Source organism: Cryptomeria japonica, chromosome 6, assembly GCF_030272615.1.
Source record: "Cryptomeria japonica chromosome 6, Sugi_1.0, whole genome shotgun sequence".
NCBI lineage: Eukaryota > Viridiplantae > Streptophyta > Pinopsida > Cupressales > Cupressaceae > Cryptomeria > Cryptomeria japonica.
In genome coordinates, this window is record NC_081410.1 from 147,765,767 (window position 1) to 147,784,870 (window position 19,104).

The following is a 19,104-nucleotide window of genomic DNA, read 5'->3' on the forward strand; positions in this document are numbered from 1 at the left end:
TCTCTTTTGTCTTTTATTTTCCCAATAAGTTAGTTTCCACATTCCAACAATGTTCATAAATGTAAGCCCCCTTGTGATTCCATCAAAATGACATCATATCATTGAGTCTAGCCCGAGCAATTAAGTCGCATTGTTCACGTTGTAAACCTTGGAGTCATCTCATCACGTTGCAAAGCATATGAGGTTTCTTTGTTCAAGAGAGAATAGAATACTTTGGAATTTTCATTTGTGTTCGAGGTGCATAAAAAACACATCCACATAATTGGTGCTAGAAGGAGGGCCAAACGTGAACAGCTAAACTCCAATCCCTATCAATTCATATTTGTGGGAGTAATTTCAAGCCTTTTTTACCCTCCTTCCCACTCGACAGAATTAACACCTAAACACAACTCTTGAACATTTGAACAATTGAGCGTCAGGGCCTATCAATTTAGTGGAGAATCATCTTGTATGCTCGACAGAATCACCACAAGAACGAAGGTGAGAACGTTGGATTATCAACCGGACTTTCGAAAGAAGGGAAGCAATTCATGTTCATATCAACCACAGATTGGAACCAGTATGAGCTTTCAAGTTACATTTGAGATTTGTTAGATGTAATGTCCCCTAAGTAAGAGACCTTAGTTTTACCCTAGATTTTCCCTGGATATTATTTTTAACCAATAGGAAGAGGGCTAGAGGGAAAGTACCTTTATCTTTTTAGAAATAAAGACCTGCAAAACAAAGTTAGAAAACATTCTACAAATCATGTTACATAAATAAGTAATCATAACAACAACTATCAGTAAAGAAGTGATTGATGTATAAAATAGAGAATAAAGTAAGAACACATTTGATTATAAATAATTGTTAATACAGAAGTCAGAAACATTAACCATGATTTATTGTTCACACTGCTACTTGGCTACTAATGAAGCCTCAAGCACAGTAAGCTATTAGGGATGCTTGACAGGGTGTCTTGGTCAACCGTTCCCCCTTATCAAGTCCAACCGGATATGGTGTCTTAATCTATCAAATCAAACCAAATAGGGTGTCTTAATGAACCGTTCCCCCTATCATGTCATACGTGATAGCGTGTCTTATTAAACAGTTCTCCCTATCTTTCCATATACAATAGGGTGTCTTAATAAACCGTTCCCCCTATCATATCATATGTGATAGGGTGTCTTATTAAACCGTTCCCCCTATCTTTCCATATACGATAGGGTGTCTTAATAAACTGTTCCCCCTATCATACAATATTAGATTATAATCAGCATAAATTGATTTATTGTACTCAGGCTTTATGAATTGAGTTACAGTATTCAGATTATTAAGTTATAACACTCAAATTATTGTGTACATGAACCAATATATAGAAATATGCTAGCAGTGTTATCCTTTATTCACCAATAACCACATTTGTTGTATGATGCAGATGATATCATCTTAATGCAGAACAATGTTATAGATTTCCCTTATTACTATTATTGAATGATTGATGTAGACTCATGCACAAATTGTGTTTCTATGTTATAGAACATCAATTCTGATATAACTGAGTTGTATGTATAAACATTGGTAGGAAAATGTATTCACTACTTACCTGACTGTGCATGCCAATCACGTCCATGATGTTTGTCTTTTTCTTTGATAACACCGATCCTTTTCCCATTTTTTTTCTATAATATTACTGAATTAATGTTAACAACAAAAACAAGGATGTTACTGCCTGTAACTTAATAAGAATTCTATTCTAATCTAATAGATGGTGATCCCCCTGGATGCTTTGATTCCCTTTCCTTTTCTATCTCTCAATGTGAGGGAGAAGTCACATCTCTTCATCATGTATGCCTTTTGGCAAGAGATACACACTTTCACCATTAGTGCCCTTTGAAGGAGTGCAACTCTTCATTATTTGTGCCCTTTGAAAGGGACACAAACTTTCACAATCAGATCTGCACTTCTTATTTAAATCAGATCTGCACTTTTGATCCCCCATATTCCCCCCTCAAATGAGATTCTCTTCTCCCTTTTATATCTCATGTTTGAGGGATTCACAACTTTTCATTTCATGCCTTTTAACTATTCATTAAACTTAGCTAAATTTTAATTATTTTATTTTTATATTTTTATTTTTATTCTTTTATATTTTAATTTTATTATTAGTATTTATTATTAAATCCTGTTTCAAAATGGGGACATTACATTAGATCTCTCTTACTTCAAAACTCCAAAAAAGGTGAGAAAATAAAAAAAATAATAAAAAAAGAAAGATTTCTCAATGGATAGGTAACAAATTCCTCATTCACGTGACCAAGGTGATCAACCAGTTGATATGCTCCAGCTTTGGTGGACCTTAAATGCACAATTACATCCATGCAGCTTGTTTGATTTGCATTGCCAGGGCAGTGTATAATTCACGAGACAACTCAACATGATGAGTTGCATTGTTTAACATTCTTATCAAGAGTTGAGCTAGACCTACAAGGGAAAATCTTCTTTTGGGATATCCCCGAGCTAGAGATGTTTGTGGAACCTGATAGTTTCATCACTGCATAGTGTAATGACAAATTTATAAGGTTAGAGATTTGATTCAAAATCAGTTGAGTCTTGATAAGGAATTGTGCTTAGAATGCATATTGCTCCCTTGGTGATGTAGGATCCACAATGCACCTTATTCCAAATTTACCTGCTCATTGTGTCAAGAGGCCATCAATCAAGTGCCAGTACGGATTACCGAAGTCATTAGATGAATGGATCACTGACAAAATTTGGAGTGCATACCTTGCAAATGAAGAACACAAGAACAAGGCATTGCCACATCATCTGAAGGTGAAGAAGATGAATTGCAAGAAGATAGTACAAATGAGCCTTGTGATCAAGATGTCACAGTCAAGGATAGCTTTGCATACCTTGCACCCAAGAAAGTTGAGGAAACGATGAACGATGTTCAAATCAGCAAGATGGTGGCTATTAGAATAATATCTTAAGTTGTTTATTTAATGGTCAATATTGTATTCTATTGTAAATATTAGATGTTTCTAATTTTGCTTCAGTTATTGATTGTTTCATAATGGAAACATTGATCTTGTAATCTTATAAATGATCGTTTGATCATTCATTTAATTCATTCATTATTTTACCAATTACTTGCGTAATATGGTATTAGAGCAAAAAGAATCTTGGGCGAAATTTTTAAATCTATAATTCGTGAATTTTTTCACGTAAGATTTCTATGTTTGAAGGGTTTCTGTATCGCACGGGTATTTCTTTTACCCACGTCAACTCTTCTGCAACTCCTGCACTCGCGCCACCTGCAACTCAAAATCGTGTTTTTATCAGGCTCCTCGAGCCCATGCAGTCTAGATTTTTTGTCTATTCACGTTTTTTTGTGGGTCGCAACGGAAGCGTTCACATTTTCCTGCGTGTTCATGTCGTGTTTTTTTACCTGCATGAAGGTCAAAAGTCGTGACTTTTTTCGCAACCCGTGTTTTTACCTGCACGACTTTCGTCTGGCCTCTGCACTTTTTTTGCGCGTTCGTGGGTTGGATCTGCTTGCACCTCTTTCCGCCAATAATCGCGACCACCTCTCTGCCGATATCGTGAATTTTTCCGCCATTTCTCCCATGCAATTTGTGGTTGTGGCAGATAAATTCGCACCTCTATATTTTTCTCCATCTGCTTGTGATTCTGGGTGCCTAGGGTTTCACAGATTTCCTCAATCTCTGCAGATTCTTCATTCCTGCAAGCCGCCTAAGGTTTTTTTACAAACCCTCTGTATTTTCCAACGGCTAGGGTTTGCCGAAAATCCAATCTCAGAGAAATATTTTTTGGGTTTTCTGGGCTTTTCGAATTCTCATCTAGGTATCTCTCGGATTTGTCTGAGTCCTCTGAAATTCCTGCAATGGGATCTATGCCCGAAAATTCATGCATTGGGATTTGTGCAAGCTTTCTACCTCAGTTCTGTACATTACACATCACTTTTACACGAATTCACACGTTGACAATCTTCTGCCTCGATATTCATGTCATCATTCGGTCAACCAGCTTTGACCTCAATTTTCGTGATGGCATCTTTGACAAATATTTTGCTTGAGGGGAGTCAGAAATTCAACAAAGCAAGGATATTTGTGAAAAGTGTTATCAAGGAATTGAGAAGGAAAACCTAGGCATAAAGGGTTGTCATCATCATACACTTGTTACCTCACCATCTCAGGAGCAAGGAGTTGGGATCCATACATTTCAAGAGGAAATAGTCCTTGATTAGGATACAATCAAAGATTTCTCACCTATGCAAGAGAAAGATATCCTTGGTAAGCATTCATCCTTACAACAACAAGAAGAATCAAATGAGGCGTTTCAAGCCTTCTTGAAAGAAGAAATTTCAAGCATCATTGGTGAGAATGATCAAAAAACATGGTGATAGAGCTAGAGAATGATAAGCAATTCAAGGTGGCACTACCATTAGAAATTGTACTCCGGGTAAAAATTGGGAAAATTTTTGAAGATCAACTTATCAAGGAGACTTTAATTTTCGAAGATATGCTTACAGATTTACACAAAGACGCATGGTTTATGCAAAATAATGAGCCAGTTGTTACCATGGAATCCACCTCAAAAATAGCGGACCCTGCCCAATACCAGAGGCATTTTGTACTTAAACCCAATTCGGAAACAAATTGTACCCAAGTACACTAAGTTTTACTGCCGAATCAATAATATGATTTATTTGATTTGAAATAAGGTTGAACCATATTTAAAAAACCCTGCAAGTACTCACAAGTCAAACTCAAGCCTAGTTACTCATAGAAAAACTCGGCACCGAGTTTTTTTCAAAACTTCTGGCAATTCATGCACAAAAAATTGCAGAATCTTGGAAAAATTTATGTTATTTGCCAAAAACTCGCCTAATGATGCCATAAAATATTTGACATGATGCATGACTGTAAGGTTCCTGCTATATTTAATGATTTATTTATTTTCTGGTTGCCACTAGATCACAATAATTCAACATTTCACAGCTACAAACACTTAAACAAAAAAGTTAAAATATAATACTCTCAATTCATATGATTAGTCATAACCGATGCTGATTCTGATTACAATGAGACAAACTGGGAAAATACACAATGACAGCTACAGCAGTCATAAATAATCCAATTTTATTTTATCTCACAGAGATCTGATTTCTTACACCAAAACAACCCAGGTTTAGGGCTGTGTGCCAAGATAATACAAAGATTATAATGTTAATCAGTGGCTTCAGCAGATCTGGACAATATGCGATGTGAATGGCTCCTTCCTTCGCAGGTAGTCACAAATTCTTGTTTCCTCAGAGGTTAAACGGGTTACTGCAGTTTTAGAAGTCTGTGTTGAATGATATCTGATGTCTGTAGCCTTCCACAGATGAGCACCCAGCTCAATCTGTAATATCCCTCTTCCAATATAAAACACTAGCACTAAAACATTATCATTGGTAACAGCCTCCAGTAGTGTTTAAGTGGATGACAATCCAGAATTTTCCCAGCAAATATATTTGCTCAGATTAAAGTGTTTTGCTGTAGATCTCTTTATAAATCTAATGCGCTGTCCTGGGGATCAGTTTGGCAACTTGATAGTCACCACTCATCAAAGAACCCTCTACTCACTTAGGGTAGCTCACAATGACTGGCGACACACCTGCAATTAATAATAATGATGCAAGAATCTATTCTTCCAGGTGGTGAGGGGATCTAGGCATCCCTGAGATTTGAATGATGGCGAACTGTAGAAATCAATTCCAGCACCCACAAAGCCCTGAAAATTGGATGCAAATCTCAAATTAGACCCACTTGCAATTCCTGTCCAGAATTGCCCATAAAGAGGTCAAGGGTTTCATCCTGACCTCTTGAATAGGTGAATACGTGAGCTAAGAAGGATTTCATCCTCCTAAGTCACAAGTTCACAAACAAGGGATTCCATCATCGATGCAAACTTCTGTTGTGAACTCAAACTCAATTCAGATAACGAAATTCCATGATGATAAAAATGGATCCATGATCTTCAATTTATACCTGTATTTTGGGACATAAATTTGAAATTTGAAATTTATTTCTATTTATTATATTACTTATTATATAGGGTTAGTGTTGAAAAACACTTATTTTTTTATTAATAATATAATTAATTATTGGAAAAGAGGGGACATGACAATGACTCCAGATCTCATGATTTTATTTTAGTTTTTCACTGTGGTTGTGAGGGTTTCCAAACTCCGCAATGCACAACTATGAATTTTGTGATTATATTTTAGTTTTTCAATGCGACTGTGAGGATTTCCAAACTCCACAATTCGTGACTATGGATATTGTGATTTTATTTTAGTTTTTCACTATGATTGTGAGTGTTCTCCATTGTGACTAAGAGATTTTTGCTAAGAAATTGTAATGAATCACAAGTCCTTGAATAAAGGTCATCCACCCCTCTTTTCCATCACAAAACCACCAATTATATCAACTTGGTCCAACAAAGCCACTAAGACATCACAATGCATTGAGAAATGAATTAAACGAAACATGAGAAATTTCATTGGGAAAGTTTTGGATAGTATCACTCCAGTCCAATTGATGAGATAATATTGAAAACAATAGCATCATATTGTGTATCCAACTTCTAAAGAAATTTATCAAGGACGTCACTAAGAACTTACTACACTCCCAAGGTAAGGACATCTAGTTTAAAATATAGATCATCTTGTTATATTTGCTATCAATTATTTTGATAAAGCTAACTAATGGCTTGATCTATTGACCTTGTGTCCACTTCATTTTTATTTTTTTAAATGATTCCTACTAGCTGACCCTAATAAAACTATGTTATTGACAATTCCATGCTAACATTCCTATCAATGGGTTTATGGATCCTAAGAATATAGATAGACCTTGTATACATAAGCCACCTAAACAAGATTGGAAATTGAACTTTGTTGGAGCATTATGTGGATATCTTGGCCCAATCTGAACTAGAAATGTGCTTTGTGGTTCAACAAGATCTTTCATCAAAGTTGGATTGAGGATATAGGGTTGTAAAACCAACAATGAAGTAGAATGGGAAGTGATCTTAGCTAGTCTAATTGTGGTTTATTCTCAAAGGAATTGTAACCTAACTAAATATAGAAAGGGATTCCTTGATTGTTATGAATGTTTGTAAAAATGCTGATTACCCAAATTTGGAACTACAATCTATTTTGGAAAGGCCATGAGCTAGTCTAGATGGTTTGAGTTGATTTCTTCACACATTGTTATAGAGAGCAAACTAAAGTGGCATATCTAACAGCTAATAAAGGGATTGATCTTTCTAATTTCTCATCTATGGAAAGCAAGGTTGCACCGAGACAGGGGTGCTTGGAGACTCTGGAGACTGGTACAGCTATTTTTCAAAATAAGAGGCGAGGTACTTGGAGACGCCATTTTTTTATAATTTATATAAAATCTGAAAACAGGTGTATATTTGTAAAACTAATTATGAATATAGACAGTGTATAAGGAAATTGAATGCAACAGCCCAAACCAACAAGTTGAATATTTCAACACTGCAAATCCTTTTGCTATTATATGTGATTATATATATCATATATGATAATGTGAATATAGATTAGATATATAAGAATATGAATATAGATATACTCACAAGAATGAAGAAAGAAAACGCATATCATAGGAAAATTCCCGACTCTCAAGGATCTAAGAGAATTCATCCCCATTGTGCATACCGCAAAAGTCTATATAAAGCAATTAAAAGAACAACAAGAATATAGAAAATATAATATATTTTGAGTTTTGCATCGAATTGAAAATAGTTGAATGTCAAATACTTGTCGTCTTGTTAGCTCATGTTGACTCCTACCTTGCGTTAGCTTATGTTTTCTCTTATGTGGTGTGTTTGTTTTCCAGCTTTCCAATGCATTTAACTTTTAATTTTTAGGGATTTTTGTTTTATTTGTGTGGGAGTCAGCGCCTTTTGCATGGGAGACAGCGAGTCTTCCGGAGACCACAGTTGAAAGTCTCCTGCAATTGGAGACATGTGAGGCAAGGTCCCCGATACTGGGACGCGTCTCGAAGACGTCTCGGTCTCCGAGACATGTCCCAGGGGGTCGGAGACGGGTCTCCGTGCAACTATGATGGAAAGTAATAATGTACTTGATTAGGAAGGCCTAGATAAATTAGTGGACCATGATCAACCCCCTTACACATTTAGTTTGTCTCTTTTTAACCATTTCCTTAAAATCATTCAAGCTTATGCTATTGTACAAGAGGCTGGAGTGGCCTTTCATCATGATGGCAGTATGTGTGGGAAAACATTGCTTGGACAATTTGCATTGATTTGATATTACCTTCATTAAGTGATACTTGTACTGGCTGAAGCTATGAACCAGAATATGAGGGTAAGGGACCAAACCCAAATACACATCAACCAAAGAGGCAAATGAAACATGTTTCACAAGAAGAGAGACAGGAACCAACAAAGACCAATGGGAAAGCAAATACCAGAAAATGCTTTTGACCAGAGCATAGAACTGGAAGCTGGTTTTGGAAAGAACCCAAAACCATTAACAAAGCCAATACAGTCAAGGCAGTTTAAAAACCAAACTTCAGCAAAGGCCTTAGAAGAGGGGCAGGACAGGAGTGGAAAGTCCTTCCATTCTTTGTATGATAAAACTCAGTCAAAGGATTCCAGAGCACTACATCAAGTTTCCTTTTAACCTTGCATGAGGATCCTTTGCCCTCATCATTGTGGATCTCTGAAGAAGGGCCCTTAAAAAACCACTTGTTCCTTAAATGAGAAATCTAGAACCTTATCAAAGTGGTCACACATTGCAGTATCCAACGCCATCCCTTTAAAATGAGGTTGAGGACACCCCATATCCGATTTGACCTCATTGGAATGTACAATATCATGACTACCTTGACAAATCATGAAGAAGTGCCCAACACTGTGAAGGTGGTACAGCCAAGAGGTCTCATAATGAAGTTCCTGCTCCCAAACCCCAAGCATGGAGCAGAAATTCACACTTTTGGGCAGCTATAAAATAGATTCAACGAAGACAAAATCTAGCAAAAAAGAAAATTGGATCTAGATTTAGCGACATTGTCAAAGGTAATAAATTGACCAATAATATCAGCTATTCTATGAATGATACTTTCATCCCAAAATTCCAAAGAGAGTTATGGAGAAACCCAAATATGAAGCATGTTAACTGTTGATGCGTCTGAAATCGCATTGCTGCAGACTCCATACAGCCAACGCAGAATAGAATGACCAACTGAGTATCCTATCCTCCCTTGAGATAAGGAAGTCTCTAATGCTGTTTTCTAAGTTTGATCAAAGGAGACAACCTCAAGGTTTCTTTTGTCAGGTCTAGACTGCGGGATTTTTCAGTGGCTTGATGTGTTTTGCTGGAAACACAAGGGGGACTTACATTGAATGAGTAATTTATAGATAAGTTCCCTGGAACTTATATAATCTTTTTATCAAATGATTTCGGTTAATTTGATACTGTTTTGATGGGACTACAGATTTTCTGAATAAAAAAAAGGGAAAAAAGGAGGGAAGGATAGTGAAAGAGAGAGAGACATGAAATGTAAATTCTAACTAAGATAGCAAATTCAGTCAAGCAGACAGACACCTCCAAGAAACTAGATTAAACATCACCAGCTGCTTAAGCACAATGTTTGCATAAATCCAGTGCAATCTTCAAAGGAAAAACAGGATTTTCATGTTATCAAGTATAACATTAGAACTTCTACCTTCATAGTATGTGTTTGATAACCGAACTAAGCATGAAAGGTCCAGATTAACCATGCAGAAAGAAAGGCAATCAGCCGTTCCCTAATGGTGTGGACTGCAAGGATTCTATCAGATGCTTGCTTGAAAATGCTATGCAAAAGAAATAAACATAACTGAAAGATTTCTAAATTAAGTGAAGAAGGAGACCATGCACTCACAAGGAAACTTGAAACAGTTTTAATCTTTGCATTAATTCCTGTAAATTTCTCTAGAGCTTTCGCAACAATCCAAGAACTTCTTACAAAATAAGGGAAACCAGTCCCCTTTAAATAGGCTCTCAAAAAGGATGAATGGCCCAGATCTAATCTAAACAAGTGGCCCAGATTCATCCAAAAACATTGCTGCCCATACCCATAAATGGGATGCAAATATCAACAACCACCCCCCAAAGGAGCAATAACTACCAAAAAAGGTAATTACAACAATTGGAAATAATCCAAAAAGGTGCATCAATAAAGTTTTACATTTTGTTGACTAAAAGTCAAATGTCACCTTTTGGTGCCAAAAATGCACTTTTCAAAATTTAAAAAAGGAAAAGCACTTTTAAAGTTTAAGAAAAAAGGATAAGTACTTTTAGGAAAGCACTTTTTCCTTTCCAGCTTCACATTCCTTTTTTAGAAATTCATTTTCATCATGCAAATACTCCTGCCAAAGATCTCGACCTGCGGCACGCTCTTCGCGAACATACAGACCAAGTAAGAGGTCATAGTGAAGTATTTCTTCGTTTCAAGCTCTATCAACTGAGTGTGGATGTTATCGCTTATGATCTGGGCCCAGTCAAATTTAGACTTCCCAGCGAAGACTTGCTCTGTGAAATAGAACATCCACTCTTCAAAGAAGTTGGATTTAGGAAGTCCCATGACTCGGCTGAGTAATGTGACCATATCCCCATGTTCATTATGAAAATCACTCCTTGGGGTCTTCTTCCCAATTCTGGCGCTCGACAGCCTCGTCTCTTTGTACCATTCTTCGTTGATCAGTGCTTTGCATCGGGCCAAATTCATATCATAGGCCCCCTGTGCTTCATCTATGGTTGTAGCCGTGGGATTGTTCATGAAGGGAATGTTAAATGCATCACCAATGGCCTCAAGAGAGAAGTTGGCGATAGTCATATTCTCGAGGAGCACTAATCTGGAATTTGGCTCATAATGTCGGGCAGCCTCCACGACTAATTCATAGTTTTGTACCACTAGAGGAAATCCCGCCGCTTGGGCGATGCCACTTTCCACCATCTGCCTAGGCTTGCCATATGCGTTAGGTGAGAAGACCCGATTCTTGAAGTCTTGAATGTCAATATGGCCAAGCTCGGTATCACTGATATTGTCCCAGACGCTCTGAACTTTCGACTCCCTCAATCCTCCTCTCTAATATTGGTACTTCATCCTTTCAACCTTGTGCAGGATATCTGATTTGGATGCTCGCGATGTCTCGGCTGCAGCAAGCGTCTTTGATGATTCTACCGCCGATTTAGGCATTTATCCTGCACAGGTGGATGCGGATTACGAGGCGATACACAAGGAAGTAAGGTGGGTTAGATAGAAAATACCCCAGCATTCAAAGGCTAATTCAAAATTTGGACATGGAGCGACATTTCTTAGCTAAAAGGGCTTGATCAATTTTAAACCAAAGTATTCATGAAGATTTTGATCGCGCATCTATACTTAACGTCTTCTGGATTTTGGTTTAGTTTTCAAATAGAGACAAAGCATGAAAAATTCTCCTAATTTTGAAAATGCGATTTCTGTTTAAACCTTAGGAGTGAATTCTAAATTTTGACTACTTTGAATAGCGTTTTATAAGCGAAAGAGATGCAGATTTCGAAAATTCAAGCATTTTGATCAAATTTCACGCATTTGTCTATTCGATTTAAGCATTTTCAGATGATCATACGAGACAAAGCGTACTTACCTGATGAGAGCGGATGGCGAGAGATTGCCCGACCTTGTCGCGTGAAATGAATGGACGATTCTTGAATATGATTTACACGAAGTTGGCTCTGTCTCCCTTTCCAATCTAACTTGATCTTTCTTTGCACGAAATGTAGCAGCGTTGAGGGAGGGTTTTACGAATTTGAATGGCATTTTATCTTCTTATTTTCGGACCTTGGAGAGTTTGCAAATTTTAAACTGCGTTTTCTCTCCCAACTTTGGACCCTTTGACGAATTTGGAGGCCCTTCGAAATTTAAATTTTGCCTTCTATTCAATCCCAAGGGTAAACTTCGGATCAATAACGTTTTCTTCTTTGCAAATTTCACGTTTCACATTTCACGATTTTCAGGCTTCTGGTGAATTTCGGAGCACTTGGGTTTTGGCGAACTGAAGTTTTTTGGAGGAATCACACTATTTGCAAGAAAACTTCGGACCTACCTCAGGCAATTTAACGCTATCTGCAAGCTCCGCAAAACCTTGGGGTCATGGCCTCCTTCGCGATTTTGGCGATTTCTGGCGAATTTCGGAGCTCAACGCCTTGGAGAAAACTTCGGAGTTTTAACACCTCTTTTGCGATTTGGAAAGTTTGCGATTTTCACCTGCTGGACCTTTGGGCGTTTGAAGTATATTTCGTGATTTTGAGACAAACTTCGGAGCTTTAAGCATTTTGCATTCATCGAAATTTCGGACCTAGGGAATGATTTTGCTTATTTCGCCGCCTTTCACTTTCGGCTCCAGGGTCCGATTTTGAGGATTAAATGTGAGTTTCGGAGCTTAAGACGCATTGTGTAAAGTCGAGGCTCTTTGGAATTTCGGAGCAAAGGTCCGAATTTGGGGCTTTTTAGCGAACTTCGGACCTTTACACCTTTGTTGCAACTTTCGACGCTTTTCACATTTTCCAAAATCGCCCCAGGGTCCGAAAATGAGGACTTCAAGTGATTTCGGAGCTTAGGGTCTTTTTGAAATACTTTGTGTTTTACATTTTTATCCCAAGGTCCGAGTTTGGGTATTTTAAGTGACTTCGAACCTCAAAACACTTTTGGCGAATTTTAAAAGGGACTTCGGGCCTAAACGCTCTTTTTACAAATTCAATACACTTTCATTTACCCCCCCAGGGTCCGAGAATGGAGGCTCATGGCGAGTTTCGGACCTAGAGGGTCCTTTTACACATTTTCGAGCTTCAACGCCTCTTTTGTGATTTACCATTTTTAAATTTCGGAGCTAAAGTCCGAATTTGGGGCTTCAGGGCGTTTTTCGGACCTTGAGGGTCTTTTGGGAATATTTCACGTTTTTACATTCTCCAGCTTTCGCCACAGGGTCCGAATTTGGGCATTTTTTAGTGATTTTCGGACCTAGAGCTACCTTTTGCAATTTTTAAAAGCATTTTACATTTTTTTTGGGACCAAATGGGAAACATCAAATTTTGAAATTTTTGCCCCAGGGTCCGAAATTCGGCCCCCTAGGCAATTTTGGCAACTTTTAGCTTAGTGAAATTTCAACCCTTGGCCTTTGGGTCCGAAATTCGGTCCATAAGGCGATTTTGGGAATCTAAGCAAAATTTCAGACTCCAGACCAGTTTTCGTCAGGTCTACAAACTTGGATTTCGAAGGCTTCAGAATTTCAAGGCATTCGGACAAGCTTCGCAGCTTTGGCATTTTAGCCCGAAAATTCGCTCCATGTCCAGCAGGCGAAAATCATCCTTTACTCCAATCCCACGAACATCGCAGAGACAAACCTTACGCAATCTACTTCATAGCCCTTGTGTGAAAAACACAACGACTTTGGTCCTCGTGCGACCTTTAGACGCACTGCCCTTGCTTGGCAGGCTTTGCTAATTTCTACCACCTCACGTCTATCCAAGGCGATCTTCAAAATTTCGGACAAACTCTTGGCATTCGTGCTCGAGGGTTAGACTAGCCGGGTAGATTCATCGGCTCCTTTCTTCGATACCATCACTCTACGGACCAGGTGCAGACTCGCTCGAAAGGACGCGAGACACTCTGCAAAGAAACTCAACAGGGCAAAGACGAAAGGCTCAAAAACAGGAAGGGGGACCCTGTCGGTGACAAGGAGCGTGTGCAACACACAACATTAACCTTGGCAGCATCGAAATCAGCTGAACAACATTTTAAATGAAGAAATGCCTTACCAAGAAACCAAGGACCTCCCTGACTAATGCAAGTGTGATCCTCCATGGAATGAAAGGAGAATAGAAGATAATCGTTCATCAAGGCCACAATACAAAGACCTGGAGCCATCCAACACTCAAATGCCCAACTACACATAATGTCAATGTTTGGTCTATATTCGAAGAATCTCACAAAAGTGCAAAATGCAAATTGACAGAAGCTTTGTCTACCCATACATCAAGAATACTTAGAGAAATAGAATAAGGAGCTTGAGGCACCTCAATAGAGGTATCACCCTCAACATCTCAAATTTGTAAAGAAGACCTAGGATAAGGAGACTCAATGTGATATCCCCATACTATCAACGAGGAGCCCAATTTTGTGAAGTCTCTAAAGAGACAAAATTACACAGCTTATCTGATTTGTATTCACAGTCAACAAGGTATCGGTAAAGATAATTCTATAGATCATTAAGCTGGGAACCGAGACGTTATCTAATGGGACACACATCGTACGATCAAGGCATATGTCTTTGCCAATAATATGGATTCAGTAAACACTAATTATAATATCAGTTATGATAACAAACCGATTTCTTAATAACAAAAGGTTTGTGTGAAAAGATGTGATCGTGGTAAAGATCGTGGAACATAATCATGATTAAGCAATAAGCCAATGCCATTACAAACAACAGTTTATACCAACCGTCTTGAAGAAAAGGCATGTTGAGAACGCTCAACCTTTAGAATGAAGAGTTCCCACATCTTTTGGAAGGAGGCATGAAGTTGTATTAAACACGTCTGAAATCCATTTGCGAAGGAGGTAGCGGATAATAATCTTGGATGCTTTCAAAATCTATACTAGAGAAAGGAAATTACCAACCAGAATTCGGGTGCAAACATATAGAACCAGAACTCAGATCTTATCCAAAGGAGTGCAGAAATCCAGAGTTACATTTCAGATACAGCAATATCATGAAGGGCAGATCAAGACCACATCTTGCATACAATCATTCTGAACTGGGCATATTTTGCATGTAACCAGGTGTATATTCCAGAACCAGTGACATATTGGAGGATAGACCAAAGACATTGTTTATATATAGTCATTGTGCATACAATATATATATTTATTTTCAGACTTTATATGTCTAGAATATATCAGGTTTCATAATGGGGTTATTTTGGAACAAATATCATCAGTTCATCATTTCATTAATCTGCAAAGGAAGGAAGTCTTTATAGGGGACATCACACGCAAGCACACCAGAGGTCAAGACAAGAGCATCAACCTCAGAAGACCCAGCAAGAGGAAACTCCACACACAAAATGAGAGGCTCCAACACAGCTGAAGTCAATATCAAATCTGGCTTGAACGACAGAGAGAGAGACTTCCAAAGAGAGGACACAAAACCCTCCTCATTCTGACCAGCAACAAGAACAACAACCTGGGGAATACCAACAACTCCAATGCAATCACTTCGCGAGCTCATAAAATTCTAGGTGGTAAACTCAAAAACCCTAAAAGTGCAACTAGGAGCAACAATAGGGATCGAAACAGCAACAGGCTTAGCATTCTCACCCATCACCATAGGATATTTGGGTGAGGAAAGCAAAAAATCCCTCTTTAGGGAAAGCCCTAAATCATACAACCTAGACCCAACTAATATGGGCATACTAGGGGTCTCACATGCCTGAGAAACCCTTGACTACACATCCTACCACAGATCCAAGAGAGACTCCTCTTCACCATCTAAATCTGACAAATCAAGCCTTTGAAGGGTGTTCTATTGTGCCTCCAACCACAGCTTCATGAGAGGAATGTCGTCATCCTCCAAAAAATGAAAAAAACTAGCAACATCTACATCCACATTAACATTGTCCCCTTCATCATCTTTAGCCTCACTCTGGCTATGAATTGTAGAAGAAAAACCTTTCCTGTGGGCGCCTCTACTTGCATGCTCTTGCCTACAACCTACTATGCTTCGGCTTCCCCTGCAGCTGCCTCTCCCACATCTGCTCAGCACCATCACAAGAAACTCTTCCATCATGTGATACTTCTTGTTCATAGAAGAAATTTATGAATTAAAATGTTTACTAATATTGAAACTTGAAGATTATATGTGTTCAGAGGTTGAACTCATTTTTTGGTCTATGATGTGTATTGAACTCTAACTTCGATTTATATATGATAGAAATCAGTAATATGTTCTACAAATTCAGTACGTGTGTTTTTGAAGAATATTTATAAAAATTTATGTATTTTCAAAAGTTTGATAAATTTGCCAAGTTTTTAAAGTTTTTGGGTCTACTAAATAATTTTCAAGTACGAGGTTTTCAACTACAGGTTAAACTATTACTCCAATTCTATTCACTGTAAATTTGTTCATCAAATTTTTCAGAATCAAGTAAAGAGAAATTATTAGCGGGTGCAGTAAGTCCTTTACAAGAATGAAATATTACCTGAGCATCTGTGCCCCCAACTCCAGCACTTATTGTTAGACAAGCACTCTCTTTGTCATATGGTCCTGAAAGTAGCTTTGTTAACTCATAACGGTCCAGTGAGTTATTCAAGTCCTGAACAATTTCAGAAGCTTCATCGAGGAGTCCATAATCTACTGTCTGCATTTCCTCTGTTAGCTGTATTATTGTCTTCAGATCTTCAACCTGCATAAAATGGAATATGCAAAACCAAATTCACATTCGAGAAAATATAGCAATTATTGCAGCTGATCTATATCACTTTAAAGAAAACAATAAGCTTCCCAACACAAGCAAGAGAACAAGTCACAAAAAACTATGTTCTCATAAAAGAACTCCAAACAATGAGTCAGTATGACACTGTAATAATTTATTAACAACTTTTTCAGATAGGACATGATATTGATTATAAAAAATGAGTCACATCAGTAAAACATTCAATCCAGTCCTGAAACTGGAGGATTTCCAAATCTATACATTCAGAACACTACCAGGACTCTCAGCATTGTCGCTGTCCATTTGCATCAGGTAGGGATCCGGCAAACTGCAAGAGCCATGCAGTTGATAAGCAGTAGATCCTTTTTATTAATACTCTCGGTTGCATCACTTAAATTTCTAAATAGTCTGAATCTTAGATTTCTAGCCCATGTTCCGCTCAAAGGTCTGAATCTTAATTTCTTTCTCTTGTGAAGTCACCCAAATCTTATCATCATTTATCACAGCTATTTGTCCTCCATGATGTCTCTAAACTGGCCTTCCAAAGAATTGAAGTCCTCCTAAGGGGTTCTCATCTTATATGCAATCATTCTCACAGAAATCCAGCTCATCTATAATTCTTTCACTGTTGTTACTATCCAAAGCAAAACCTCTAACCTTCCAGAGTCAGTGATCCCACCAAGACCCCCAAAATTATTTTGAGGGGATGAGAATTCAAATTCTTTCCTCTAGAGAACGGGTCATCCTGAATGGGGCTGGTATTTGATGCAGGAGATTAAGACACTTTAACCATGTCCTTGTGAACTACTTGCAAGACCAAATCTTTTATCCCAAAGACAACATCTTTACTTCGTGTTCCTAAAAAGCTATTAGTTGTATCCTGCACCTTTAAGGTAATTCCTAATGAAGTTCCAATTTTCCACACAGGTATTTATTGGTGCCAGTAGCATGATCCTTTGTTGTTTCATTGATCAATGATAAACATTAGTTAAAAACAATATTCTACCCTCTAATAATACTATCATCTTCCATGTAAGGTCAATTCATCTCCTCAAGGTCCAAGTCACTGTCCCCTTCAAAAGGTTGTTATGCTACTCAATTTCATCCCTCTTACGTTCTAATTTCTTCTTGCCAAATTTGACCTTCCTGATTACTTTCCCAAGCCTCCGTACAGCGATTCCTCATGTTGCATTGTCTCTTGTTAAAAGAGATATGCTTTACCATGGTGCTTGAAGAGGCAAACCCACAGCTTGAAAAATTAGAGAATCAGTAATTACTGGCAGCATATAACAAAAAGTATTATTTTGTTACTTGTGCCTTTTTATCGTCCTTATTCTTTTGTTATGTAGTTTATCATTTATGCCTTTTTCATAATTTTTCCTCTGTTTTTCTTGTTTCTATTATTAACTATTTTCATAGCTTCGTTCACCTTCCTAATATTTATATCTGACTCTATATCATCTTTTTTTCTGAATTTATTATTATAATTCATAACCTTCAATACTTCTAGGGCTATAATATCTATTATTGATTTAATACATTATCTCTTATAATCCTGCAATTATTTCGACTCTTTATATCTAGTATTTATATCTCAAATTTTATTATATTGATAAATATTTATACAATTTAATATATGCTCTTAATTTTATTATTATTTTGAAATTTCATTTTGTCATATTTACAATTTTTTCTTATGCCTTCTTTCTATTGCAATCTATATCACAACTTTGTTTGGGGTTGTTCTTTTTATTCCTATTATTATATTTTCATTATGACTTCATTACACTAGCCCAAAAACAAATTTCTTTTATTTACAGTCATTTTGTTTGCAATCGTTTTATTTACATTTATTATAAATCTCATTTTAATAATTTATTTCTTGTTATTTTTTAATAATCTTAACATATATAATCATAATTTTAGTACTTATAACAGTTTGTGTGCTACTTTCATTTATTAATTTCAATGTATTACTATATAATTATAGCAATTATAGCCCATTAATGGGCTTGCAAGGGTTCATCCTCCCCTACCAAATGAAAAGAAAACTGTTTGGTCCCCACCAGCCCCAAATTGGATAAAAATTAACTTTGATGGTGCAGCCAAAGGGAATCCCGGTCCTGCGAGTGCAGGATGCATTGCTCGAGACGATAAAGGAAATACACTAGCTAAAGGTATGTACGATTTGGGTCAAAATACAAATAATTTGGCCGAAGCCAAAGCGGCACTCTTGGCTGTCCAATTGGCTAAGAAGATAAATGTGGTTAATCTTCATCTAGAGGGAGACTGCCAAATCATTATTCACGCATTATCAAAAGAAAAGGCGGACAATTGGAAATTAGATAAAGACATACAAAATATCAGAAGCCTACAACAAGGTGACTCATATAAGACGAAAGGGAAATCAAGAGGCAGATCTTTGTGCCAACTCAGCGTTCAGCCTTCAAAAGGGGAAAACTCAAATCCACATCTTCAGCCCCAATGGTTATACTACGAACAATTTCTGACATGGAGTGATATAGGTTTTATTACAGATTAAA

The 19,104-nt window shown here is 37.4% G+C and overlaps 1 protein-coding gene across 3 annotated transcripts in view; it reads right to left on the reverse strand.

Annotated features, from left to right (window-relative positions):
* Window positions 1–19,104, reverse strand: part of LOC131064992 (peptide chain release factor PrfB1, chloroplastic) — a 104,626-nt gene that overhangs the window by 55,617 nt on the left and 29,905 nt on the right. For all 3 annotated transcript variants that reach the window (XM_057999347.2, XM_059207247.1, XM_059207246.1), the window contains exon 4: window positions 16,328–16,531. In XM_057999347.2, the coding sequence (XP_057855330.2) occupies window positions 16,328–16,531 (204 nt within the window). The remainder of the gene's footprint in view (window positions 1–16,327; window positions 16,532–19,104) is intronic.